Here is a 27,443-nt window from a genome sequence, read left to right on the forward strand (position 1 = left end):
AACTGATGCTAAAAAGCACCTATCACAAAATAAATACTTTCTTTAAATTGCTCATATTTTTTTTTTCCCTGTGTCAATTTCCTGGGGAAATATAGATCTTCTTAGGAGGAACCTGCACTTGGTGACACTGAAATGACCAGAGGAAAGAAAAAAAACAACAAAAAAACAACAACAGATGAGCTACATTTGTACCGTTCTTCACTGCTGAGCTCGGAAGATGACGGAGTGAAGATACACTGTTAAGAAACTGTGAGAAGCTATGGTTTTTGTTTTACATGTAGCAATTAGGGACCGTGTCAAAGTCACATGCCTTTCAGAAAATAAAATAAGGAGGAGAAAAAAAACAGCATTTTGGAAAAAAAAAACATGTATCAAACTACACTGCAATTCTTCAAGTCAAATCAAAATTCACACCTTTTTACATAAAAGGATTTGTGTTCAAATCATAATGTTATCTTATGTGCTACATATGGAGAGAAATATAATATAATATATATATTTATTTACACACAGGTAGTAAAAAAAAGGAGCAAAAAAGGAAATCAAACCTAATTGCACACTGCTACATTGACTGCTTTTAGAGGCAGTAACTTTTAATTGAGTGCCACAACTTTAGTGTTTCTATTCAGTGCTTCAACAGCGTCCTCCCCCATCTTCAGGAGAGCTGATATGTTTCTGATGCTGTGTAGTTCCTCTTCCAAAAAAAAAAAAAAAAAAAGACAAAAAAAATATCGGCCAACACTGAGCTTCCCCACAGAAAAAGAGGGGAGGGAGGGAGGAGGGTGGGGGGGCGTACATCTTCAGCTCTGTGGGACAAATAAGATAAAAAGAAAATAAATAAACACAGGAGGTTAAAGCATCATCATTTCAACACTGACACTTTTTTTCTTCTTTACAAAAGATCTGAGAGTGAGAGCAGAACATGTGTGTGTGTGTGTGTGTGTGTGTGCACTTTCACTGGACATGTGGGCAAAATATTATGACTGTGTGTCCTTCAGTAGCTGTGACAGAGGAGCAGAGAGGACCGACTTGACACAATCCAAAAATATAGTGAGACACACAAACACACTGCAGACTGTCTATGTGAATGTTGCTGTTCTTTCTCTTCTTACTCATCCTTATTGTATTTAACAGCACTGAAGCAAACGATTCAAATCAGACAAATAAAAATAGCTGAAGATGAGGTTTCACTTGCATTTTATTTTATATTAATAATAATTTGTGCTTTCCCCCCCCCCCGATCTGGCAGTAAAACAACAGCATGTCCAAACTGATATTTTCCAGAGAGCCACAAACTCCTCCAGTGTCTTTTTCATCAGAAACACCATCTTTCCAGTTGTGCTAAAATAATTACCATCCCTAAAACGACTCAGCTGTTCTTGCACAAATTAAATCCATATTTCTATTAAGAAGGCATGATGTGGTGTGTGTGTGTGTGTTGTGTGTGTGCTCCCCTGCAGCCCTGACACTTCCCATGCTGCCACGACAATAACTGATTTCATGCCCCTGCACCCCCCTTCCCTCCCCCCCATCTCTCCCCCTCTGCCGCGGCCAAACGAGCACACTTGATTTCAGACCTTGCACGGCTCTTCTTGCACCGGCAGAGACAGATGTGTGTGTCTGTGTGTGTGTGTGTGTGTGTGTGTGTGTGTGTTGCAACGTTACTGTGCAGCAGCAGCAACACACACACAGGCGCAGAGAGAGAGAGTGAGAGAGAGAGACCAGCCCCTTCCCGTCCCTGCTCTGCTCCGTGCTGAGGGCAGTGGCTGCTGACGTGTTACTACTACACTGTTGTTCAGCAGTCTTGTTGTTTACAGTTTAGTCGGAAACTCGGGCTCGGGTCGTGGCAGGCTGCTGTAGTAAAAGGTGGAAATGCGCAGCCACGTTTTTTTCTGCTCGGTCTTTAATCTGAGTTCCTCGTGCATCGATCGCACGACATTCAAACAAGTGTGAAGCGCAAAAAAACAAACAAAAAAAACAAAAAACACACGCACACAACTCTGGTGAACTAAGTGAAGCAGCTGCTGCAGCCGCCTATACTCCCACTGTTACTACTACTACTATTACTACTGCTACTATCACTACTGCTGCCTAGTGAATGGGACCGACAGCTTTCAAGTGCACACGTACTGTTTCATCTAAACTGTGCTGTAGTGTGGTATCACTCCACTGTGTACACAATAAAATGATCATAGTCAAATGCACTGCAACACAACAGCTGGAAGAGGGAGACGTCGTGTGTAGTTTAGTACAATGAGGCTCGTAAACAACCCAGTGTGTCTGCTGCTCCCTGCACCAGCCCTTTGACGTTTTTACTCATATTTTATATTGTGTAAGGTTTAAAATAAATAAATAAATAAAGAGTGTCTTACCGTGTGTCGTCCTCACGTCTGTCTCTTGGGACTGGTCTTTCTGGGTGTGTGTTCTGCAGAGTGGCTCAGACTTGGACAACTAACGTCCTCTGAGCTGGTGTGTGACCTCTTGTTTTGGGCCGAGGGGTCTGCAAAAGGAAAGTTCACCGTCAGTGTGAGGAGAGGAGAAGAAGTACCGAAGAGAAACAGATGGTGAAGAATTAAATTCCATCCTTTAAGTTAATATGTCATGTTGCATGTCTACCCAGCCCCAGGTGATACGTTTTTTATTTTATTTTATATATATATATATATATTTTTTTTAAATTAATCTGCTCCCTTTTTACAGTCTATCAACATACTACTCGGTGCATTGTCTGCTGGGTGGAGCAGCAGCCCCGTGCTGGACGTGCTGCCCAGCCCCGGAGCCTCAGACCCGCTGCAGTCCGAGGCTGCGGGTCTCCGGGTCTCCGGGTCTCCGGGGCTGACAGCAGCTCTACCTCCCCGGCTCTGGGCTCGTACCGTGGCTCGCAGGTCTTTTCCTCAGCCCGGTGCACTGCTCCGTACACTCCATCTGCCCCTCGGACCTGTCGCTGCTGCCGTCGCTCGGAGTCACCACAACACAGTTATGATTCCCATTAAGATCCACATTGTTATTCCCAGCGGAGCAGACGCCCTTCTCCCTCCGGAGCGGCCGGTAGTAGAAATCCGGGACATCTTTGCGATCCACTAATTCCCACTGGAGCCTGTCGTTGGCCAGCGGCGTGTGATTGGCGAAGTCGAAGCCCCACTTGGCGGAGGCAGTCTCTTCCATCTCCCGCAAATGTCCCTTTAAATCCCTCTTTAACTCTTCGTGATCCACCGAGCCGAACAGGCTCCTGCAGGCTGACGGTTTGGGGTGATCCGACACCCGCGGGTCCGTCCGCTCCAACGTCGGGCTCCCGTTTGAAAGTCGCACATCTGACATTTTTTGTAAAAATTCCCCCCCTCCGAAGAAAAGAGACGGTTTGTGTACGAGCCGGCAGCGTCCAGGTTTCAGCAGAAAAACACGCCGCTCAGAAACAACAGGTTATCTCCTCGTCGCTGAGCAAGATCCAAAACAAGCGTGAAACGGCTTATGCCATGCAGACGGACGGCGAGGGCCGCGGGGAGCTGATCTGGAGCCGGCGCTGCTCTCCGCCGATCATCAAAACAAAGTGCACAGGAACTGAAGGCGCTCTGTCAATCTGCTCCCGTAGTGAGAGAAACTGCAGACAAACCTTCTCAGTACCCAATATGGCGATTGAGAGATGTACTTGGGATTGAGAGGGGAGCTTGACTTTAGGGGGGTGGGGGGGTGGGTGGGGGTGGGAGGGAGGAGGAGGAGGTGGAGGAGGGGAGGGGGGGATGATTGACACACAGAGCTATTTAAACGCGAAGGACGACGCTCATTGGTCCAATCGCCTAAGCCCGCCCACTTTTCTTAAGGTGGACCGGGCGTCGATGCCCGCAAACTGCTTTGTTGTGTATGTTCACACTAAAAAAACCCAAACTTTTAAATTCAAATGCAGACAGCTTTTGGCAACAAACACAACAATAACAGCCTAAACAGTTACAACTCGCAACACGTCTCCAACGTTTCAGTTCGATTATGTGTGATTATTATTTGGGTAAAAAATCTCTCAAAAATATACATTTTTGTATTTTTCTGAAAAGCAGTATTCTTCTTGGTTTAGTCATTTCAGCCACTGCATTTTGAAAAAAAAAAAAACTGTTGCCCTAGCTCTGAAGATTGTTGATAAATTTAAACATCAACAGTGGAGCATGAACAATTAAATTTAAAGAAAGAAGAAGAAGAAGAAAAAAATCCCCTAACATCAAACATAAGATTTGGTAAACAACAAATTACAATATTTTGAGTATAGATGACTCCAGCATCTTCCCTCCATTTCCATACCATACCTAGAACACATATATTCTAGACATTTACAATGCATAAAGGCTATACAGTATTTGCATCAGTAACACAAAATCAAAAGACTGTCAAAAAAATAATCAGTATGATTGGGAAAAATACGTTTTTGAGTTATTTAACAATCACTGACAATGGAATGACTTGTAAGTATTCCACCTTAAAAGAGATGACATTCTCAAAATGCATAGGGCTTCAAGGTGTGGGTCCTCTGCTAGAGTAGCTGTGCACCCCCATCACAAAAGGTGAAAACTAACCATTGATTGACATTAACAAAAAACAAACTACGAGCAGAGTTAAAGTGTATCTTTATGACACGGTTTCAACCAATAATGTGTGAGTGAGTGGGGTAAGTCAAGGTCAGCACACACCTGACCCTGCCCTCACTTCTACTGGCCCCCAGAACATCAAAAGAAGAAAAGATACAAAACTAAAGAGCTGCACATATGTCCCCATTTAAGAGTCTGCAAATGAGGAAAAAAAAAAAATCAAAAGACAGAGAATGACACAAGGCCATGCTGGCTGAAAGTTAGAAAATTCTTAGTTACACCACCGTGAAAAATCTCTTCTTTCTGACAAAATCTAATGCCAATCTTGAAAGAAACATTCTACTAATGGAAATAGAAAATTAATTAAATCTAAAAATAATCTACAACCAAAATCAGTTTGTTTTTGAATGGCTCTAAAAACCTGTTGCTTTTCTTTTTGGACAGTTTACACTCACCACCGCAAAGACAGAAAAAACAGCCCCAGTCAAACAGATGTTGGCCTTGTGCTTGCATCAAATTGAGAGAAACATGATTCGCTTAAAATAGAACCATAACCTGTTTGCGAGAAATGATGCAATTTAATTTTACTGTTAGCAATTATTTACCTATGGGGTCACAGCAGGCTATGTGGTGCAGCTGTGGCCGCTTGCACCGCCGACATTATGACTGGGACAATGCTGCCCCCTAGTGTGCACTCTCAGAAAGACCTCAGTGGGAATACAAAGTCAACAGGAAACGGACGTTATATCAAATGCTTTTAATAATAGCTTTTGATAAATAGTCACATCTGTACATATACACATTTATATGATACAACGATTTTTAAGCACAAGCAATCAGTAGGAGTTTAGGCCACGCCTACCATTTACATAAACATCAGTCCATCCACGTCTCGGCTGAGGTGTAGTGGCCTACCTTCAGTCAGTCCATTACAGTAAACAGGTCCCTTGTGACTTCATCATAGACTGAGCCACTTGATGATGTAGAAGTTCCTCTTGCCCACTCGGAGCAAGGTCAGTCCGTTAGACAGGATGTGGAGTTTAGGGATCAGCACTTGGTCTGGTTTGTCTGTCCGGTTGTGATTGATCCACACGGCTCCATCCGCAATCATCCGATACCTGCATGCAAACATTTACACTGTCAGTAAGGGTGGGGTTGGTTTCGTCTACATGACCTGTCTGAAAGAATACACCATGAACAAGCAAACACATTCAACACACACTGGACTGAGCTGCAGAGCTGAAGCTGAAAATTCTAGTATAAGAAAAGCTGAATATTTGGACTTTTATTTGAACATCATTCAAATATTTTTTCTATTTTGACTTTTAATAGATATATAGACAATACATTAATTTAATAGATAATGATTAAACATCTTAATCAATATTCATTCATCATATAAGTTTTATACGTTGAAAACCTGATGCTGCCACCAAAATACAAAGCAGTTCCACTGAATTTCATTCATGGCTCATGAAGTTAATGGAATTTAGCATTTCAATGGCAACACCTCTCTCCAGAAATGAAGACCAGCTGACAATAACGCTACACAATATGCTGTCAACAGTTTCCTCCTGGAGCTGCTTTCTTTTGAATAAACTGGTACTAATGAAAAAAAAAACTGTGTAGATCGCTACAGAGAACACAAGTAAGAGATGTGTGTGGGCTGACTCTACAACTTTAATTCACTTGTTAACAGATTATTGATTTTGATGTCGTTTTTAAATATTTTTATGGTGATTATTGGTGGAATTGGATTTTAAAAAATGAAAGCAGGGTGGGTGCCTACCCTCTGGGTCCTTCTGGGATCGCGCTGACTCTGCGGCAGACGTCTATCACTGTGGTCCCCGGCTCCAGCAACAGCTCATGAAAAGGAGCCTCCTTGAAAAGCTCCTGAAGCTCCTCGTCACTCATCTCCTCCAGGGCCTGCACACTGCTGTGGTACAGTGCGTTGGTACATCTGCAGTGATCAAATTAAATGTGTTAATTAAGGTGAATTAAGGATTAAGGATTTTTAAGAATGTTAAAAAACAAACAAACATAGAAATGGTTCTGACCTCTTTGCGCTTTCGAGGCCCTCCTTTCCATGCACCAGTTTGGTCACCTCTGCAGCCAGGCGTTTATGTGCGAGGCGTTTACCTGGATCCTCTCTCTGCTGCTCCATCAGCTTCTCCACCTCGGCCAGAGGCAGGAAGGTGAAGAGCTTCAGGTACCTGAGAAAAGACCACAATGTATACGTGATGTCAGCCTCCTGTTACAGTACCAGAGAATACCTTCAGAAAGGGTTCCAAGCTCTTCGTCTGGCCAACACATTGTGATGTATATACATTTAAATGCTTAAAACTGTCATTTTGCCCAGTGCAGCTGCTCAGTAGTGCATAATAACAAAGAATACATAAACCTTTGTCAAAATAATTTGTTCAACCTCAGTTTAGAAAGTCTCACAAATCCTGTGTATGTCCCACAATACATCCTACATGTCAGGACCAAAATTCATTAAGTCCACTGACAGCTAATCCATGAAATTTTGTGGTGAGGAACAAATCAGAGCAAGGGTATAAAACCATGTCTAAAGCTCCAGTGTCTCCTGGAGCACCATGGGCCTTGGTTATTTTGGTATTTGACTGGCCACCCAACCAAACCGAGTAATTGGAGGAAACCAATGACCCAACAGTCTCTGTGCCTGAGCCTGTTGGAAGGATGACCACCACAGCAGCACTGCATTGGTCGGGTCTTTACAGCAGACTGGCGTATCAGAGGCTATTTTGGATAAAAGGTACATGACAAGCCCACTTGGAGTTTGCCAAACAACATTTAAATGACTCAGAGACCGCATTAAACGTCCTTATCTCTTATCTGATGAAACTAAAATTGAAGTCTCTGGGCAGAACTCCAAACACTCTGTCTGGTGAACAACACCTGGCACTGCTCATCAGATCCTTGCAGTGGACCATGGTGGTGGCAACCTCAGGCTTATGTGGGCGCTCTCAGCAGTAGACACAGCAACACTGATCAGAAATGAAGGAGCATAAATGCAGCTGAGGACAGAGAGGTCCAGCCCCAGTGTACAGAGTCTCCACCTGAGACTGGGCTGAAGGTTCACCTGTTGGCATGACAATGAGTGTCCTCATCTGTCCTTGACTGGCACAGCCAAACGCTGGTGAAACTGCAGTTTTTACATAATAAAAAATTTGAATAGAGATTCTAAATCTGTGTTTACTTTGTCTTTGTAGATTATTAAGTGTAGATTGAAGCACAAAAAGGCCAAAGTGCAAAAACTGATTTGGTCCTAATAGTTTCCGGAGCCTCTTAGTCTAGACTAACAGTAGACATACTCAACCGGGAAAAGAAGGTGATGGGTCCTAAAGCACCTCTTTATGGGACGCTTTCAGCTATTACACTTTATGTTCACATTTCTTGCTTTTAATTGTATGTTTAAAGGGATAGTTCAACATTTTGGCAAATTGGCCCATTGCCATAATCCCTATAGTTTTAGGAGTAGGTTTGTTACCTTTAATTGTCGGTGCAAGCTATTTTTTAGAACGGCGGAGCAGAGCCGTGAGCTGCTTAGAGCTACGGAGGCTTATGGAATTTCTTGGTTTCCCTCATCAAACTCATCAAATACACAATCCAACAACTCCAAAACGCTCTGGTGGACAAGTTGTGACCTGCACATTCACCAGCACCACAAACTGCTGATGCGCGTTCCCATCGGAGGCAGTTTTTCGGCAAGCAGTCTCTGCATTTGTCTCGAACTATCCCTTTAATATTTCCTTTTTTTTTTTTTTTTTTACTATTTTGGGACTTTAAAAATTGTATGTTTTTTTTTCTGTTTCCAATTCATACTGTTAAATGTTTTGTTTTTATGTAAAGCACATTGAGTTGCACCCTTGGTATGAAATGCGCCTTGCCTTGCCTTACCCTTCGATGCTGCTGTCAGGCTGCCTGAGAAAGAATTGGTAGAGTTCAAATGGCGATGTCTTGTCTCTGTTGAGCCACACTGCATTGCCTGCCGTCTTCCCCAGCTTGTCCCCCACAGAGCTGGTCACCAGGGGGATGGTCAGGCCGTACACCTCCTCACCGCTCATTCTGCAATCATACGAGAAATTCAAGTGTTACACATCTGGATTGGTGTATCTGTGTAAAACTTGTGTGGATTGTTGGTTCACACTTTTCATTTTAATCAAACTCTAGAGTTGATATGATCATAATGTGTTATTGTTTTACAAAACTGTACTGTAAAATAAAGATGGCCGCTCAAAGTCTGAAGACCTTTGTTTTGTCTGATCTGCATAGCGATAGAACACAATTCATAATCCTATTAATGATCAGTATGTTTATAGAGGATTTCCATAATGTCCATCAGAGCAGTAACAAAAAGAAACTCTGCATAGGCAGATTGTATTGGGGGATTAGGATTATAAAGAATGGCTCTGATCAGTTACACAGGACATTAGTTACATTTTCTGGAATGTGGAATAACTAAGAATCGCTTAAGTAACAACTTTTCTATTTTAAGGGGGTCTGGTATAATATGTCTTTTTATATAGAAGACAGAGCTTTGTTATAGTCTGAATACAATGGACTTTTACTTGTGGAGGGACTCATGGACAGACTAGATCCCAATACCAAGCTGGTCTGTGTCTCCTTGTTGAATCTTGCTGTCAGTTCAGGTAGGTCAATGTGTCCTTCTGTTGTCTCTGGCCAAGCTCACCACACCTGTCAGTTTATGTGTGTGTGTGTGTTTTCTGTTTTGTACATTGTCTGGCAGATTGTAAAACTATAAAAAAAAAATTCCCTCTGGGATTAATAAAGTCTGAACTGAACTGAAGCAGTTACAACCCATCCCTATGTAAACAGCAGCTCACCTAATAAAATGAAGTGCTCCTCTGTGGATTGGAGGTCTGACTCCTAACAAGCCACATCACATTTTCTATTGTGGACATTTACCAAGGTACAATGACATATTACATAACTTAACAGATTTTTTTTGTTTTGTTTGTTCAACAAAGTTTGGGACCAAGCGCTCTGTCTTTCTCCATTCAAAATCCAAAGCACTGCTCCCACAGTGAGGTAGGCTACTGCACTCTTTTAAAGTAGGATGGACATTTACTTTTGAATGTATTCATGGCCTGACATCAAGTTGCCCAGCTGGTCGGTGCCTCCGAGCTGAATCCTGCAGCCGTATATTTGGTTCAGGTGGTAGAAGTCATAAGCTTGGAACACCTGGTAGGTGAACTCGGTCAGGCTCATACCGTCAGCGCTCTTCAGCCTGGCCTGCACGCTGTGGCGGCTCAGCATGGTGCCCATCCTGAAGTGTCTGCCGGCCTCCGACAGGAAGGCCACGACGCCCCGGTCCTTGTACCAGCTCAGGTTGTTGAGCACGGTCACGGTGCCCGGCTTCCTGGAGCTGTCGTGAAAGTGCAGTTCGTGGTTGGTGAATATCCTGTGGACGCTCTCCCTGATGCTCCGGGTGTTCGCCTCCACGACGTCCGCGGACATCCGCTCCCTCTCGCTCGTCTTCCCGCTCGGGTCTCCGATCTGCGCCGTGGCCCCCCCGAGCACCGCCAGGACGTGGTGCCCGGCGCTGCGGAAGTGCAGCAGGCCGACGATGGCCAGCAGGTTGCCCACATGGAGGCTGTCGGCCGTGGGGTCAAAGCCGCAGTACACGGTCTGAGCGCCGGACTGGAGCAGCCGAGGCAGCTGGTCCTGAGCTGCGTCCTCCGGGAAAGAGTCCTTGAGCAGACCGCGTTTACTGAGAGAGAGGAGCAGTCCGCCGTGGGCCGCGGAGGAACACTGGAAGTTAGACCCGGGTCTGCGGCCCAGACCCGGTGTCCTGAGGAGAACACAGGACCCATGCCGCGATACATGACGGCAAGTCCTCACCATGGACGCAGCCATGTTGGACAATGTGACAAACAGAGCGAGGAAGCATGGAGAGGTTCGTTGGGAGAAGAGCGCCCTCTAGTGCACTGGTCCTCAAAGGAGGAGAAGGGCCACTGTCCCGTTCAACTGGCCCTCGCCCGTCAGCCTGCAGTTGTTTAGATAGCACTCACTTTATGACCCCAGGCTCCCGGTGTCCTTTTTGACACCTCACTCCTTTATAGTCATTAGTGTGTTCTGTCTCTGCAAAGTAAACAAGTTGAACCGACGTGCAACCATACACACATTGCATCTCCTGAGGTCAGAGGCCCAGGAGCAGTTTGACTCACCCACTGGATGAGCCTGGCCATGGCCATGCAAGTCTAGTATCTGACAGAACAAGGGGCTTAATACAGGTCCTCTTGCCCTCATGTTAAACATCCATTATAGTTTTAAGACCACCACCTAGATCCACACAAAAAACAAACTACAGGTAGCTATAGAAACAATAATTGAGAAAACTATACCACCCCTCTTGCACTATACTGTAATGACTCTATTATTCTTTTTCTTTTCTTTAAAAAAAAAAAGATTTTTCATTTTTCAAGTTACAGTTTCACACTGCACAAAACCTGAATGTTTTGTTTCCTGATGTAAAGTTCCACTTCCTCTTAAAGAATATCCTACTCAGGTCAGTATTTAGCCAAATATTGACCTGAGTGCACTGGTCCTCAGTAAATCTGTTTAGGATCTTATTGTTTGCCTAGCCTATAGGGGAAGCGTTAATAGTTACCGTAGTGCCTTAACAGCACATATGCAAGAAGTCCCGTCCCCCTGCTATTCATGTATTTTATTCACTGAAGACATCCAGCAAGCCTTGACAAACCACAACATTAATTTCAAGACCAAATATACATGATGTTTTTAAGAGCCACAGATGGATACATCATATATTTAAATAAAGGCTAAATGAAAAAGTGATTTTTGTCACTCATGAACTCACATAATAACGTCATAATATAATATAATTACAGGCTGTTATGTAACTTGTTCCCTTTTCTGCATTCAACTTGTTGACCAGTATACTATAAAAATCCCTGACTCAAAAGACTGTATGCTCTTCATTACATCATACTAATATCGACTGCAAGCCAACAGATGGCGACCTTGTGTGTGGTTCAGCTAACATGACATAACTCTGCATGTTATGTATTTCTAGATGTTTGTGTGTGTGTGGAAATTTTAGTCTGGAAAATAATCATTTATTGAAATAACCACAGCAACCTACTTCAGCTGGAAATGAAATCAACTCTAGCATTAAAACAAACATACAGAATATAGTGGATTTTAAAATCATTTTATTTTGAAATCCATTCAATGTCAACTTGTTTCATTGTTTAAATGACTAGATATACATTCATCAAACATTTACAGTATTGTTACCAAGCCACAGTACACATTAACAACACATCCAAAGACAGTCTCTGATGTCTCTTTGCATGACACTATATCCACAAAAACAAACTCCTGGAAGAGAAAAGAAAAAAAAATCAAATATCTAATTCTCATGACTGCTGCCCCCTGGTAATATATTTCTTTCTGTCCGTTTTGGGAAATACAAATAAGCTAATATTAATCAATATTGTTGTTGGTGTTTGTATGCTGTAAGGCAGAGCACTAATTAACTTATTCCAGAAGGAGTAAGCGAGACAGATAGAGCAAGAAGGTAGAACAGTACCTTTCTATGTCCTGAGCTAGTTCACCAAAGGAAGACTAGGTTTCCCTGATACAAGTTAAAAGTCCCTTGTCGATTCAACACAAAACAGACATTCGTAAGGGAAAGCAGACATCACAAATTTACATGACTTCACCTCCAGGGCCTGCCTCTACATTTTCAACCATTTTTTGACCAGCTTTTTATTATTTCTTTTAAAGTCTGCCCTCTCTTTAAAGCAAATCCTTCACTATGAACTGTAAAATGAAACTTCAATAGCGCTTTCAAGCCTCTATCTTACTGTGGTTTACACAGAATATTTTCCTAAATGTGCTGTGACATCATTTCCTCTCTGCGTGGCCTGATTGTGTCGCCAGCAGCTAAATCTAGCTGAGGACACCAACAGTATACAATTCTAAGTGTGTGTGTGCACAAGTCAAGTTTTTTTTTTTGTTATGAATCTCTTGTGTTTCATGGTATGCTTCACACGCTAAGGCACAGGTTGTTTGTGGTTAATCCGCCAAGCATACAAAGGAGCACCTGAGTCCCCAGAGTCTGCGAGGGGGGGATAAACCAGAGCTGCATTGAGTGAATTCTGCATGTGGGACTGACATTCTGTGAGAAGATAATAATAAGTAAGAGGCAGCTTGAAAAGTCGGTAATCTACTCATGGCATAAGAAATATTAGGTGAGTTAGTACGATATAGCAGCGAGTGAGGGGAGAAAATCAGACAGTAAGCATGACAAAAAAAGATTATACAACAATATATACTGCATTTTCATTACTGCATCTTCTGTATTGTAATAGCATGTGATATGATGGCAAATTATGATGGCATTCACTGTATGTGAACAGAGACGTGAGCAATAAAATAAAATAAAATAAAGGTTGTTTTGTTCAATATGAAGAGGCAACTGATAGTATGATGAAACTCTGTGCATGTTAATCACCCTATTTGTTGTCTGAATGTGCAACCTGAGAAGAGAGTATAAAAAGAGGAGAGCAGTGTTCCACGATCTATGCTGAGTAGCTCACTATTTCATATGAGAAGTGTAGTTTCCATTGTATTCAGAGATCATGTAGGCCGAGCTTTGTGAGCTGTAACGTACAGCCCTTGGATGCTTCATAACAGCACAGTTTATCAGATAAATGAAGTACAGATGAAATGAAACCAAGTGCATATTGTAGATGTGATGATTCTCTTTCTACGAAATGGCAAGTGAACAAAAGCAACGTCCCTGCTGGGATTCAGGTCTACGGATATTCAGATGACTAGTTGCCCTATTGACTCTCAAGTCTATTTACACTGCACTCTTCGTGCCATTTCAAATATACAATGATTCGATTTAGTCATACATATATACTTTAGTATAAAAATATGATCCAATACAATTATAACACAATTATGTGGCATTTAAGCAAAAAGAGAACATACAGTACATAACTACACTTGCTGTAGAATTTAAAAGTTTCTTTTTTAACCAAACAAAGGAATACAAAAGTTGATCATCATTAGTACCTTGTATACCTCAAGAGTTAAAAGTTGGGGCGGGCAGTCAGTGCGATCATTTCAGCTATGTACAGTACACTCTGTTTATACAATGTGATCATAAACACAAGGTCCATTTCTCATAACTGACTTTTCTATCAGTTCATCATGATTTTAGGAGATTTTGGTTGGATAAGCAGATGGGAGGGGTGGGCAGGGGCATTCTCTCACAACTCCATAGGCTATATATGATGCAAGCTATCATGCACGTGTTCACCGTCAGCATTCCTTTACTGCAGGACTTCTGTTTCCCATGTTTACATTTGTTTTCGTTTTTTTTTCTTACAAAAGGCAGCATGATAACAAAATACAGGAGTGGCCTTTTCACATCATAACAGATAAAGAACAAAATCATCTAAATGATGCCACATGAAATACACATTTGGTCTTCATCCAACATTATATACTTCTGAAAAATGTCAAGACTCATTTCTTAACTGTTTAAAAAAAAGTCTGACTGGCTTTAGTTTATTCACTAAATCAAATATAGATGGCCAGGGGCTTGTGTTTGCCTTTTGTTGTATAGTTGAACCAACACAGAATCCTTTTTCACTCACAATGACATGTTTCTGATGAGAAAAAACTTGGTGTTGGTTTCATCTGTGAGGCCACACCATTATGATTTTCTTCTATGAAGAAGAAACAATGCTTACCATTTGCCATCATATGAAAAATGTGCACATTAGACCCCTGAATCTTAATCGACTGCATGTGTTATGACGAGTAAACACAGCCAGTGCAACACAACAGAAGGCAGAAGGACTGACAGGGGAACGAGGAGAGAGACAGCATGAAGAACTGAGAGGAACAATAATAATGAGATGTCATTTTGAGGGACTGGGCCTCAGTGAGTGAGAAATTAAGGAACAGATGAATTCATTTCTAGCAAATCCTCCCTAAGTCTGCCTGTATTAAGGTCGTCATGCGGTTTATCTTGGTCTTAGCCCTTGAATACCAGGACACAAAACAGGATGGAGTGCCAAATGTCTGTGCATGTGTTTTGCGAGAAAGGCATTCAACAGAGGTCCAGTATAAAACTGTGTGTTCTTCACGTATCACAAGGCGTGTTTGTGCTTGCAGTGTGTGCACACAATGAATTTGCGTCTGTGGACACTTAAGTCTGTAAAAACGTCAACTTATGCTTCTTTACTCCGAAGTGGAAAAACACGACTGCCTAAACAGGTTGTGTACACGCTGAGAAATAAAGGGATGACAATCCATACTAAGTCCTAATGCTACCTCGTTAGGAAGAGGAAGATATTGATCATTTTCCAGTATCAATACAAACAGAGTATGGCTTAGATTGCTTACAGTACAAATAAATGATTAGAATCAGGAGCCTGGTGACAGTCGTGTCTCTGTATAAAAAGGTGAGGAAACGTGCTGGAAGGCTGGTGCCTGGACAACCAGCCTTGCTTGGTAGCCAATTTGGCAGAAGCTGCCTTGCTTGAAATCTGTATCATTACTGTCTTAACATCGCGGCTGCCACAGAAGTCATTTGGGTGCTGTTTAACTGTGAAGGTCAAGGTATATGGCTCTTTGCTCTTTGACATCAGTATAAAAATGTACTCTCTAACGTACTGCTGGAGTGACGACTATCAAGTTCACCGTCTGTCCTCATTTTTTGTAAAGGGTGGGGATAAACAGAGGTCGCCTCAAAGACTTTCAATTAGTATTTAGTGTTTACATCCAAGAGGTTTGGTCTGAGATTGCATACACTGGTGTCTGGGGGACGAGGGGGGGGTCAATCAGCTGTACATCGCAGCTTTGCATACATGACTTCTCTGCCTGGGAAGGTCCACACAATGGAGTGTGTGGACCTTCAAACTGAGAGAAGCATCAGCATGTTGCCTAGACCTCAGGCTTCTTGTGCTGGCCGAAGCTAATTCTTGCTGCATGAGGAAAGGGTTTGGGGTGGGGGGGGTTAAGTGGTTCAACCCTAGCTTATGGAGGACTCTTCTTCTTCTGTCCCTGAAAAAAGGAGATGGTCTGTCGAGCGTCTCTCCCGGTTAATTCGTCCACAATCCTCAGTACATGTCTCTGTAGATCTCCTGCAGCAGTGGGTGCAGCGACGTGTCCTCTGTCTTTTTGATCTCCTGCACCAGCTGTGCATGCTCAGTGACCAGCTGCCGGAGGTCAGCCAGTTTCTGCAGCAGCCGGGGGAAGAGGAAAGAGTCGTCCGGATGATTGGCCAGCAGATGGAGCTGAAGCACCTGCACAATGCTCTCCTGCATTCGCTCGATGTGCGGCACATTCACCAGGCCCGGTCGATCTAATCACAGTACAGGAGAAATACAGTTGAGTGAGACCCTTCAAAATATCAGTAGCAACAGTAGTATGATCTCCTGATAGAATAACATATCTAATAGAAATCTTGTGTTATTTGAAGTATTTCCCTTACCAAAAAACCACATGATTCACATGTGAAAAATTTTGCACATGGGAAACATGTGGTTTGGGCCCAATTTTATATGAATCACATGTGAATTCCCATGTGAACCCATTTTCCACATGTGGTAACATGTTTTATACATGTGCTCTATGTGATCACATGTGTTACCATGTAGAGCACATTGGGCCAAAACCACTAATGGTTGTACATGCATGCAAATAACAGTATTCCCATGTGCAAAATGTTTCATATGTGAATCATATGTGAAGTTTTTCTAGTAAGTAAAGGCTTTCAAACAGCAAAAACATATAATATTCTATGCAGCAAATTCATCCTCACCTCCACAGCAGATGATGGCGGCCACAAACAGAGCCAGATCGCTGTCGTCCAGCTCCAGTGCATTAAACTTCATGGCAAACTGGAACTTTGGCTCCATCATGTCACTGAAGGGACGCCGCAGGCTCTTGAGGAACTCCCGGGTGATGAAGCCCGAGCCGTACGCTACAAGGAGCCCGTCCTTATTCATGCTGGAGGCGAGCATGGCGAAGAGAGCCTCGTACACTCCGTATTTCAAAAGAGTCACCTGATCGTTAAGGTCCAGGCTCGAGAACCCGGGGACAGACTTTGCGAACTCTGTGAGCTCCGTGACAGTTTCCACCGACGTGCACTGACAGACGTGGAAAATCCGAACCTCCGCATCCCTGTCCTTCAGCACTCCCGCAGCGCCAACCATCTTGGCCACCAGCGTCTGCTCTGCCAGTTGGAGGGTCTCCATGTCATGGACGACGAAGGGCTGAGGACAAAGGAGAAAGAGACACACTCTCATAAGTCATATGTGTTAAGTATGGTTAAAAAATGTGTCTAATTCCAGGGGAACACAGCCAGTACACTGTGTACAGATTACAGACTTTGGCCTACATAAATAAACCTGACCTGACTCAACTGCATAAATATGGAAAAAGCTGAATCAGCAATGAAAAACTCTAGTGACTGTGCTGTTTACACAAAATTTTTACTGGAAGGACAGGCTAAGCCCAAAGCCCTTATTGACACTTGAATATTTCCACAATGACATAGTTACTCTCCTTGACCCCACAGCTCCATAAATCCATCTAACACTCTTACACACAAAAGTTGCAGGTGTAAACAGCTTCTCTACAAACAAAGACAGACTGAAACTTTGTTGACAAATCACTCTCAACATGTTAAAAAAAGATGTGTTCAAAAGTGTTCAAAATAACCTCATTAGTGGGACACAGGTATGTGGATGTTAGCAGTTTTGAATAGCAGTGATTGATTCGAGTTAATAGGCGCTTTAAGCTGTGTCACTGTTCCAGCATCTGATGAGCAGCTCCACCTGCTGCTGCCCATCATATCACAGCTCAGACTCATGAACACTGTGCTAATTGTGGCCGGAGCAGCAAGGGGGAGGCATGAGGGACGTGACGCCGAGCTGTTTGATCTAGTGGCACTTCTGCGTCGATACAATATTTGATTATCAGGTATAAAAATGGGACTATTGTTACATTGTTTGTATTGAATGTTGATGAAGTATTCACCTAAAAATGCTTTGAAGCAATGTTTATGCACAATGCTACCTGAGCTTCCCTAATGGATACATAACAGCTAACAGCCTGAACTGATTGCAGAAGCAAACCATCACCATATTGTTACAATAACCACAGAGACATTTCAATATTTAATATCAGCTCATGCCAATTTGAGTTAACACCTTTTTTTTTTCAAAATTTATTGCGGGTGAGAAACATAGTCAACAAAGTCTGGCAGCAAAACAACTTCAATAAGTAACTAATTACTACACTGAGCCGATAGCTGATGGAACTATTGTAGACTTTGAGGAACTGAAAGAACTATATAAATTAGATGACACAAATTTCTTTCAATATATACAACTCAGAATCATACTGAACATGGATTTTTTGCTAAACCCATCTAGAGTCGGTGGTGGTTACTAATGTAAAGGATGCAGTCAATGGGAGAAGTGCCACTAAATTGTAAAATTATTATGCCAGACCATTAAGTGTAGAATTATTAAATTATTTAAATTATCTCTCACTCACTACAGAACAAAATATTTAGCTAAATTACTTATTAAATTGTGTGTGGTACAAAGTTATCTAGTTATAACGTGTATTTCTATCATATAAATATAACTACTGTATGAACTGAATGTATTATTATGAGTTGAATAATCTTTTGGATCACAGTTATAAACTCTCCACAGTCCAGTGCAGAAAGTGAGAGCTTGGCATTTGTTTTAGCTGTGTTTTTATTTTTCATTTTGTTAAGGTTGTAAACTGTTCAGGTGAATCACGATACTGCTGAACCAGTTGAGCCGGACAATAAAATCAGCTGCGCACAAATCTGCGCCAACACCGACACAATTATGTTTCCTCCCAGACGGTGAGTCTGATGAGTCAGTCCTCATGGAGCTGTTCTGTCTCCGTCTCAGGAACTCCCTGGACACCTGCTGCTGCTCACACTTCTTACACAAGGACAATTAAGTAGGAGTTCCTTAGGAAAGTTTTCTGTATCAACCGTGCAATAGTGCCCTGAGTGTTTATAAAAATAAAATAGAATTAAAATAAATAGAGAGTTATGTAACGTTAAGCATTTGATTTGAAGATCTTTTTATGCACTTCTACTTGCTATTATTGAAAGCGCTGTGACACCACAAAATCAGAGGTGCGTTTCCAGCTGCTTGTTTCCCAGCGCCTGTGGAGCCCACAGACTCCATCTGGCCTCTCCAAAAGGATACTTGACTATTTGGGAGCTTTGATCTCTAGAAGTGGGGAAGGTCTGTGTTTGAACATGGGTTTGCACTTGGAGTGACCTGTCGCTCTTGACCGATTTCACACCTACACACATCCATCCGTGGAATTCACAACAACTCCCAGCCGCAGTCCCTGACCCTCCCTTTAGCTGACCCCTCCGCTCCAATGAAAACACAGCGACAGAAACGAGGCTGAGGGAATATTTTCGGTCAGATCGGGGAGGGGTGATGAAACAGAGTGCAGGAATGGGGGTGGGGGGGGCGAAGTGATGGGCTCATACGTTGGCTCCTTATGTCGTTTCCATGCAGACAGACGTTTCCTTGTCCAGTTTGTGTGCTGGCTTGCACTACTGATTGAGCAAGTTATTTCTGTCATTGCCTGGCTGCAGATAATCTCCGAGGTGGTGGCTGCCAGGTCATGTTGAGACATGATGATGATTACAAATTTTCTGCGCTGTCAGAATGACATTAAAAATAGCTCAAATGGAAGAGGAATAAATTAAAAGTTGCAAGATGACATGACTTTGACCTGTGAGGAAACTCTGGTAATGAAGAGAGCCATGAACACGCAATCCACACACACATACACTCACACCACTACTCTTAATCAACATACGGGGGTGCTGGTCTTGCCGGTGAGAATGGTTCGAGCCTTGGCCTTGTTCATGTTGAAGTTCTTGAGGTAGGCCTCATAGATCTGTCTGGCCAGCGTCTTCTGGTCGGCTATCTGAGGGTCCTCCACCTCCCTGTCCCCCGTCACCATCTCCGCCTTCAGCTTTAGCTTCTCTGACTGAGGCATCCGACCAAAACGAATGGCTGTGAACAGCAGAAAGAAAGACAGATTGAGAATTTGTGTCGGTATTAATCAGGAGACAATATATATATATATCTATAAATGAATTAAAAACACTGGATGTGACATGTATTGTGTTTTTCTGTACAAAATCAACAGGCCATGCAACAGAACATGGAAAAAACTACTGTGTAAGACAGAGGAGAGCTCGTAACAAACTCAGCTTTAAAACTGTTTAAATACCTTGAACACAAAACCACAATTACCACTTATTCCAGATGCTAACATCTGGAGGAATCATTTTCAAAATCTCTACAAAGACACCCTATGAAGTAAAAAAAAAAGAGTCCAAGTCAACACAAGCAAAGAAAAGAAAACATTAAATGTATCCAAAACTATTAAATCCATCCAACAGAAAAAGGAGCAGTAGCAACGAAATGTTCAAAAATAGCATCACTGGAGAGCAGTTCTTGGACTGTTCTCCTGATAACCGGTGCCAAAGCCCCCCTGAGTCTATGATTCTGAGTATCCTGTTGTTTTCTAAATGAATGGACTTTCCTTGTATCTGTGGACCTTCAGTTCAAAGACAGAGAAGTCTAAACCTCATTTTAAGACATGATTTGTTTCTTTGGTTTATACAAGAAGACAACAGCAAAAAATAGATGTACAAACAGAAAATTGCACTAGATCCAAAGAAAACTGCTTTCAAATGACTCCCATCTCCAAAACAAGAGGCCAAGAGGTCAGGGAAACACAGAGCCCTTCATTACAGGAGGTTCTTTCAGAGATACAGGAAGTAAACCTATTTCAATCGAAAATAATCTTTATGTGTCCTTAAATTATGAACAATTCTGAGTCCAAATATTCAATCATGTAATTGAGGTGCATACAGTAATGGTGTGTTAGTAATCTGGTTCCTGAAAGAACATCTGTTCATCATCTGGAGCCGCTGGGTGTAATCAAATGACACAATTCCACAGGACGTGATTAAACAAACCTTTCTTGCAAAATTACACTGCAACATTTCGTGAGTCAGATAACATTAATATCTAATATAATAATTAACATTCACAAACTTTTTTACCCTTAAGGTCCAAACTTCCATGCCAGTAACGCACAACAGAAGCAGGATGTGGAAACAGAATCACTGTCCGTTGAATAAAATAAATAAAAGGGACTTTCATTTGTATGCATTACAGCTATAGGAAATTGTGAATGAACACACTGGGTTACAAGCCGTCACGAGGTGTGCTGGAAGTGGGCAGTGGTTGTGTGAAGTCTGCGCCAACACCATGCAAGAGTTGTTTTTCTACGAGAGGATGCTGGCATCTCTCAGACGGCCTGATCCCATTTGACTAATGAGATTAGAGGTGAACTGTTTTTAACCCCTCCTCACCAATTGAAAAAAAATCGAAAATAAGCACAAGCTGGTGCGTGCACACATCCACACACATACGAACACCCACCTCCCTCTGAGAATCCAAAATCCAGCTGAACTCACTGCCTGCATTTACAAGACCATAAAAGCATAAAAGGAGATCTGAGTTCCCTGTTTTCCAACGAGCCACCCTGCTGATGAAACAAATCCAGGAGCACTGAGCAGGGCCGAGCGGGGGGATGAGATGTGGAGCTAGCAGACAGCATGAGGGCCCATTAGATTACTGCTCACAAAGTGGATGGATCATCTGAAGCTGGTAAAGCCCCACAGCAGTCGCCTGGGCAGGAGCCAAGTCTAATTAAGATGAGAGGAAGTGAGTGATGCTAAGCTGAGCATAAGTCCATTTCCTATGAGCCGGTGTGAGGGGATGAGTCTGTGACTCAAGTTGGGAGGGGGGTGCAGCCTAAAGGTGGGAGGGTGACAGTCTGTCATTCAGTAGAATCATATGTGTGTCTCTGACTCCAGGGTTAGAGTTAGTCACTATCGTTACTCTGAATCTGTTATTTTCTGCAAGAACACAAAACGCAGTGTTTATTACAGTGCAGAGCAGCATGAGATCAGAAGGATCATTAGGTTTCTGGAATCAAGAAGCATTCAATCACTTGTTTGCCGTGTGATAATAGAAGCACCACACTGCGGAGGCAACAGCAGGCGAAGCGGTCGTTAGCTAGTCTGCATCATACTTCAGAAATGAAGTAAAGCACATGAGTGGTAAAGTTTCACCCAAGGACATTTTTGCAGCATTCAAGAGTAGCCTAACTTTTGGCTTTGTGCTTTTTCATTGGAGAAGTTGATCTTAGCATCCTACATGACACTTTCAATTTGATCAAATAAAAGATGCACTGTCCACTTTAGAATAAAGCCATGGAGTACTGCCATCCCCCATACCACATAAGGAATAAATATATTATGCATATTTTCTGATACTAAGTCAGACTCTATCTCAACTAAGTTTTGAATAGTTTATATTTTATTATAAATAAAACAGAGCATCAGACTGTGACTCAATCTGAATGCACATATAACTTATCTTGGCTTTTTTGAAACTTAATAATTTCTCATTTCACATATTTTTTTTATATAATGACAAATAATAAGAAAAAAAGAAAAAAGGAAAAAAGAGCCGTGAGCCGTTTCAGTAAGGAAGAACCAGCATGGTCAGATTCAACTGGAATCGATCAGCAGTCGATGCAAACTGAACGACATACAACCAAAATTAGCAGTTCTCTGGTCCTGTGGCATCTTAGACCACCAGACCTCATCGGGTTGCACTCGCGTCTCAGATCTCCTTCCTTCCCATCTACGGTTACATTTGGGCCAATGAAACTCAATACACATATACCATGAGAGGAAGTGCAGCGGACAGGAAAACTGCTGCTGCTGCTGAGCTTTAAGGCATTATATTGTTATCAAAATCTAGTCTATGGCTTAAGGAAACACTGGAAGGGCTTTTAAGTCAAAACCCCATGACAAAATGCAGAGGCTCAGTCCACCCATGTCCACACATTCAATAACACAATCTGCACAGTCTATATGTACCCAGCGCCTACACTGACAGGATAGCAAACTGCCCCTTTCCCCCGACACACACGTCATCTCCTAAAATCTATTTCAGAACTTTTTTTTCTATTAGGACATTGACCTTGGCCAAGGGTCAGCATGCCATGTTGTATGTTTACACAGAGTAAACAACATTGGCCAGAATCTCATACTTTGACCTCAATATTCTTGTATTCCAAACAAAGATAAGCAGCACTGACGAACGAATCTGACGTAAGGTATTAAAGAAAGACGTGTGTTTTGTTTTTTGGGGATTTCACAGATGTTGCAGTTGCAGGTGACTAACAAGTTTGTACTGAAGTATCAAAGTATCAGACTCTAAACATGAGTCAGACTGGAAAAAAAACAAAACAGGATTTGCTGAATGTATTTCTCTATGAAGGAAAGACTTTGAGCTGTAGTATTAAAACAAGGTTGCAATTTAAAACAAAAGAACCTCATACTTTAAGGTCACTAGGTTCATTAGCATTTATAATGATAACTTTTGATGTGCAACAATGCTCTGTCTTGAGTGTCTGCGCAGTAATGCAGCCTGTCAGGGCCCTCCATAGGGTTTTTGCAGGTTGGAATTCACATAATCGGGTGGGTCTGTTCACCTGATTATGTGACTCACGTCTGCACCAAAAGGGTTGAGTGGGTTCAGGCGGCCGCTGCCTGATACGACTCCAGCCCCACAGACACACACAGACTGATCATGTGCTGTAACTGCATGAGTAACAGGTCTTGTCTGATCCGAAATGAGCAAAGTTAAAAAAAAAAACGGTGTGAATGGGTTTTAATGGGTGAATTGTTGCAATGGGTGAATTTTCGCACTGGGACATACACACAGCTGTGGAGACGCCTTGAGTAGCGTTCAGCCAGTAACTTGCCTTAACTTGAAACTTAACACCCAAGTGTGGTGTCAGGTCGCTCACTTGTGCTAATTATGTGCATACGTGCCTGTTCAATCTTTCTTGGCTTCTGCACAACTGTGCTACTCTGTTAGGCAGTGTGTATTTACAAGTAACAAGAAACACAACATGTGTGAGTGTGTGTGTGTGTGTGTGTGTGTGTGTGTGTGTGTGCACGTATGTTGCTGAGCTTGAAACACTGCCCAGACCTGCCCCTGCCCCTGCACCGCTCACCGTTGTGGGACATGCCCACTGACAGGCACTTCTGGAAGCGGCAGTATTGGCACTTGTTGCGGTTCTTCTTTTGGATCTTGCAGCGGCGCTCACACTTGTCGTATTCCAGTTTCAGGCGGATGGTCCGCCGGAAAAAACCCTGGTGGGGAGAGAAAAAATGGAAAATGTGAATGCAGCTCACGTGGAGCAGAGATGTAACCACTGTCAAAGTTTTGACAATTATTTTCTCTGTGCGAATGATGAATTAGCAACAAAGGCCAGTTTAGGGAAACATTTCTTCAACAAAATACACAGTTAATAAAACCTGAAGCCTTCCAGCGGAGGAAATGAGGAAATTACCTTTTAATAGACTCTATAAGCTGTTATGCAACCAGTTTCAGGATCCAGAAAAAAACTATTGACCAATTCTTTATTAAGAAAGAAGCCCATTAGAGCAGCAGTTATTTACTCCCCTGTGAGTGGTGCATGGCAATATCAGATGCACAGTTTCACCATCAGTCTCTCCTCACTTACACAACCTTGACAAAAAGAAACATTAAACTCTGGCGAGGAAGAGATGGACTGAGTGGCATACTTGTGGTTGGCTGAAGGGTAGAAAACAGTCTGGGGAATTGCTTAATAACATATTTATCCAAAACTGTCACTCAGTGTGCCAAAACACACACACACAGACCCACACGCAGTCTGAAAGACACACAAACAGTCATAAAACTGAACATAACACAAGGTTACACAGACATGCTACGGCCATGTGAGCGCATGTTAAGTAATTTAGACTGACTGTCACCCACTGACCCCTAACCTCACTCTCTCACATACACACACACATAAAGCACGGGTGACATGAAGCCAGGACAGAATTAGAGCTCCACATGGCCATCATGCCGACTCTGCTTGTGTCCACTGTCGTGAAGGATGAGTGTGCTGACATCACAGAGGTCAGCCTCCTCCTGTTACAGTCCCATGACCAAATAACATGCAGATGAGACGTGCTCTTGTACAGTCGTGACCGTCCTCATGAAGCAGGCTGACTGGTTAACGCACAACACTTCTTAGCACCACAGTTCTTGATTTCAACTATGATTGTAATTTGTTTAGTCATGAATGTTCCGTGCGATTAACAGGTGATTATGATTTCATTTCCATCGTTTCCACTGACTCACACACACTGTGTACTAGCAAATGGAGCTCCTGTTTGAACAACACACCTGCTAAATTAGTCATGTGATATTTTTCACCTCCTACAGGTTGACAACAAGGGCTACAAAGGACACAATGCTAGTGTCCTGAAATGTGCTTAAATCAGATTGAGTGTGTGAATCTGAGATGATAAACATCGCTGCAGATCTGATCAAGAGGTGCTGACTTCAGATTATCCAGCCAATGTTGCAAGTAGGGGCTTCACTGTTACCCTTTGGCACTTCATAGGTCACATCTGATATGTCTTTTCAATGGCTCCCTCCTAAGTTAAACAAATGCACCTTGACTTTTGTGATAACCTGTTGTTTTACAGCCCTGTGACTTCACCCTGCATGGGTCACATAACACTGACTCTGCCGTGTGGACTGACCGAGGCTTTTGTTTAGTTCATATAAATCTGTATACATGTATGCACAGTGTATGCACACACTGAAGACATGCTCACTCTACTACTGCCAACACTTCCACTTCACTTGATCTGTTGCTCTGATGTGAATGTTTATGTAACGGCACGTTGACATGATGAGTTTATGTATCACTTCCTGATATCCATACTCCCACTGCTGCTTTGGCTGACACGTTCAGCAGAACTAAGTAGATTTACAGTACAGAGGTGCAGGAAAGTGTCCGTAGCCCACTCTACGTTAAAGGGATAGTTCAACATTTGGCAAATTGACCCATTGCCATAATCCCTATAGTTTTAGGAGTAGATTTGTTACCTTTAATTGTTGGTGCAAGCTATTTTTAGAATGACGGAGCAGAGCCGTGAGCTGTTCAGAGCTACGGAGGCTGATGGGATTTCTTGGTTTCCCTCATTAAACTCAACAAATACACAATCCAACAACTCCAAAATGCTCTCGTGGACAAGTTGTGACCCGCACATTCACCACGCTATGAGATAATAACAGAACGAGGCAGAGTTGTTTTCAAGGCAAATGCAGAGACTGCTTGTGGCTCTGCTCCGCTGTTCTAAAAATAGCTTGCACCGACAATTAAAGGTAGCAAACCTACTCCTAAAACTATAGGGATTATGGCAATGGGCTAATTTGCCAAAATGTTGAACTATCCCTTTAAGTTTTCCCCCCTTCAGTCACTAAAAATATAAACCACCAAATAATACCACCAAACACGTCACCAACACAGTCTTGCATGCACAAACACCTCCAGTGACACCATCTTCGCCCTTTACGGCCTCTTAAGAAACAGCCTTGGGTTGTTCTTCAACACGACTGGTAAACAATTAACTGAAAGATTATTGGGAGACCACATGTGAAGGCCAAGCCTGGTATTTCTGATGCTTTTAGGAGTTATCATTGGTCACAAGACACATGGCCTCTGGATTTCTAGCCTGAATGTCCTACTTTCTCCAGTGTTATACTTCCAAATGTGATTTATTGTCTTGAAACGGGTTAATGTGTAGTCAGAACACTGTGATTCTTGGCTTGGCTGCGCCTGAGTGTGGGTGACTTTGGAAGGAGGCAACTGATGGGTCTTGGCAGAGTTAGTGACGGAGGGCAGTAAGAAGGAAAACACATTGTAGGGTTGAGAAGAAAAGAGGAACCAGTTCAAGGAGAGGCACGATAACTTGAGTGAGTAATCATCGTTACATCGCTCCCAATGCTCTCCACCATACATTTGTGTGCGTAAATTTGCTCTCACCTTGCATCCCTCGCAGGCGTGGACACCGTAGTGGTAGCCCGAGGCGCGGTCGGCACACACTCGACACTCCAGATTGAGCGATGAGGAGGAAGATGAGAACTCGTCCTGGCCCGCTGCCACCCCGTAAATGACGGATGAGGGGCTCGACGCTGGCGTCAGGGCATCTACAAGACAAGAGCATATGCTTGGTTAAAACCTGCCCTGGTCCTTGTCCCTCCATATAATGCCCACATCCGTATGCAACTGATACGCAAAAGTAGGTCTGGTGATTTTCTTCTTATTGACAACAAATCCCATGAGAAGAGCAAAACCAGAGATGAATCGATTCCTACTGACAAGTATTGTTTATGTTGCAAAAATCTGATACATCTTATTCTTCCACCATAGACTTCCATTGTTGCTGAAGGACAATGCAGTGAGCAACACAACTGCGCTGGGTGATGCATTCCTTCAGTCCCACACACATCATCTTGCTGCTGTAAATACTCTGTAATTATTCTCAAATTTGATACTGAAAATAGTCGCCACCAAAAGTAACATTTTACATTATACAAAACACACATAAATTACACTTTTTCTACAGATGTGCACAAAGCAGATCCAGGAAAAAAAGGGCTCAAAAGAACCTTAGCAGATGGTTTTTTTGCAACAGAAAGAAAAAAAAATGTGCGTGCTCTTTAACTTTGGCCCTCTCTGGTGGTGTTCAATGTGCCGCCACCCACATCTGCACATTCACTTGCATCTGTCAACTCAGTATAATTTCCATTATCGCTGCAGTCCTAATCA

The 27,443-nt window shown here is 42.7% G+C and overlaps 3 protein-coding genes across 5 annotated transcripts in view; all 3 read right to left on the minus strand.

Annotated features, from left to right (window-relative positions):
• Positions 1–602: 602 nt before the first annotated feature.
• On the minus strand, positions 603–3,594 carry cdkn1bb (cyclin dependent kinase inhibitor 1Bb). Its single transcript, XM_085778571.1, has 3 exons — positions 2,874–3,594; positions 2,373–2,500; positions 603–806 (listed from the first exon to the last, which is right to left on the minus strand). The coding sequence occupies exons 1-2, from the start codon at positions 3,316–3,318 to the stop codon at positions 2,385–2,387; spliced, it is 561 nt and encodes a 186-aa protein (XP_085634697.1). The 5' UTR covers positions 3,319–3,594; the 3' UTR covers positions 603–806; positions 2,373–2,384.
• A 1,719-nt stretch (positions 3,595–5,313) lies between these two features.
• Positions 5,314–10,525, minus strand: yars2 (tyrosyl-tRNA synthetase 2, mitochondrial). Its single transcript, XM_085778570.1, has 5 exons — positions 9,685–10,525; positions 8,493–8,660; positions 6,629–6,784; positions 6,361–6,531; positions 5,314–5,689 (listed from the first exon to the last, which is right to left on the minus strand). Exons 1-5 carry the CDS (start codon positions 10,470–10,472, stop codon positions 5,530–5,532), a joined length of 1,443 nt encoding a protein of 480 aa, XP_085634696.1. The 5' UTR covers positions 10,473–10,525; the 3' UTR covers positions 5,314–5,529.
• Positions 10,526–12,347: 1,822 nt separating this feature from the next.
• The window catches only part of pparab (peroxisome proliferator-activated receptor alpha b), a 30,707-nt gene continuing 15,611 nt past the window's right edge, over positions 12,348–27,443 (minus strand). For all 3 annotated transcript variants that reach the window (XM_085778579.1, XM_085778581.1, XM_085778580.1), the window contains exons 3-7: positions 26,658–26,821; positions 23,799–23,937; positions 19,500–19,699; positions 16,429–16,882; positions 12,348–15,969 (exon numbers count right to left, since the gene is read on the minus strand). In XM_085778579.1, the coding sequence (XP_085634705.1) occupies positions 15,725–15,969; positions 16,429–16,882; positions 19,500–19,699; positions 23,799–23,937; positions 26,658–26,821 (1,202 nt within the window). In that variant the 3' untranslated portion in view covers positions 12,348–15,724. The remainder of the gene's footprint in view (positions 15,970–16,428; positions 16,883–19,499; positions 19,700–23,798; positions 23,938–26,657; positions 26,822–27,443) is intronic.

Source organism: Trachurus japonicus, chromosome 6 (assembly GCF_045865225.1).
Source record: "Trachurus japonicus isolate A0001 chromosome 6, Traja_1.0".
NCBI classification, from domain to species: domain Eukaryota; kingdom Metazoa; phylum Chordata; class Actinopteri; order Carangiformes; family Carangidae; genus Trachurus; species Trachurus japonicus.

What these genes read in the sequence shown, in the direction of transcription:
- yars2 (XM_085778570.1), bottom strand. Translation starts at nt 10,472, where the DNA reads ATGGCTGCGTCCATGGTGAGGACTTGCCGTCATGTATCGCGGCATGGG. An exon ending in GGCCATGAATACATTCAAAA is followed by an intron (nt 8,661 to 9,684) that starts GTAAATGTCCAT and finishes GTATGATTGCAG; the next exon opens with AATGAGCGGTGAGGAGGTGT. An exon ending in CCTGACAGCAGCATCGAAGG is followed by an intron (nt 6,785 to 8,492) that starts GTAAGGCAAGGC and finishes GTCTTTTCTCAG; the next exon opens with GTACCTGAAGCTCTTCACCT.
- cdkn1bb (XM_085778571.1), bottom strand. Translation starts at nt 3,318, where the DNA reads ATGTCAGATGTGCGACTTTCAAACGGGAGCCCGACGTTGGAGCGGACG. An exon ending in GAAAAGACCTGCGAGCCACG is followed by an intron (nt 2,501 to 2,873) that starts GTACGAGCCCAG and finishes TTCCTTTTGCAG; the next exon opens with ACCCCTCGGCCCAAAACAAG.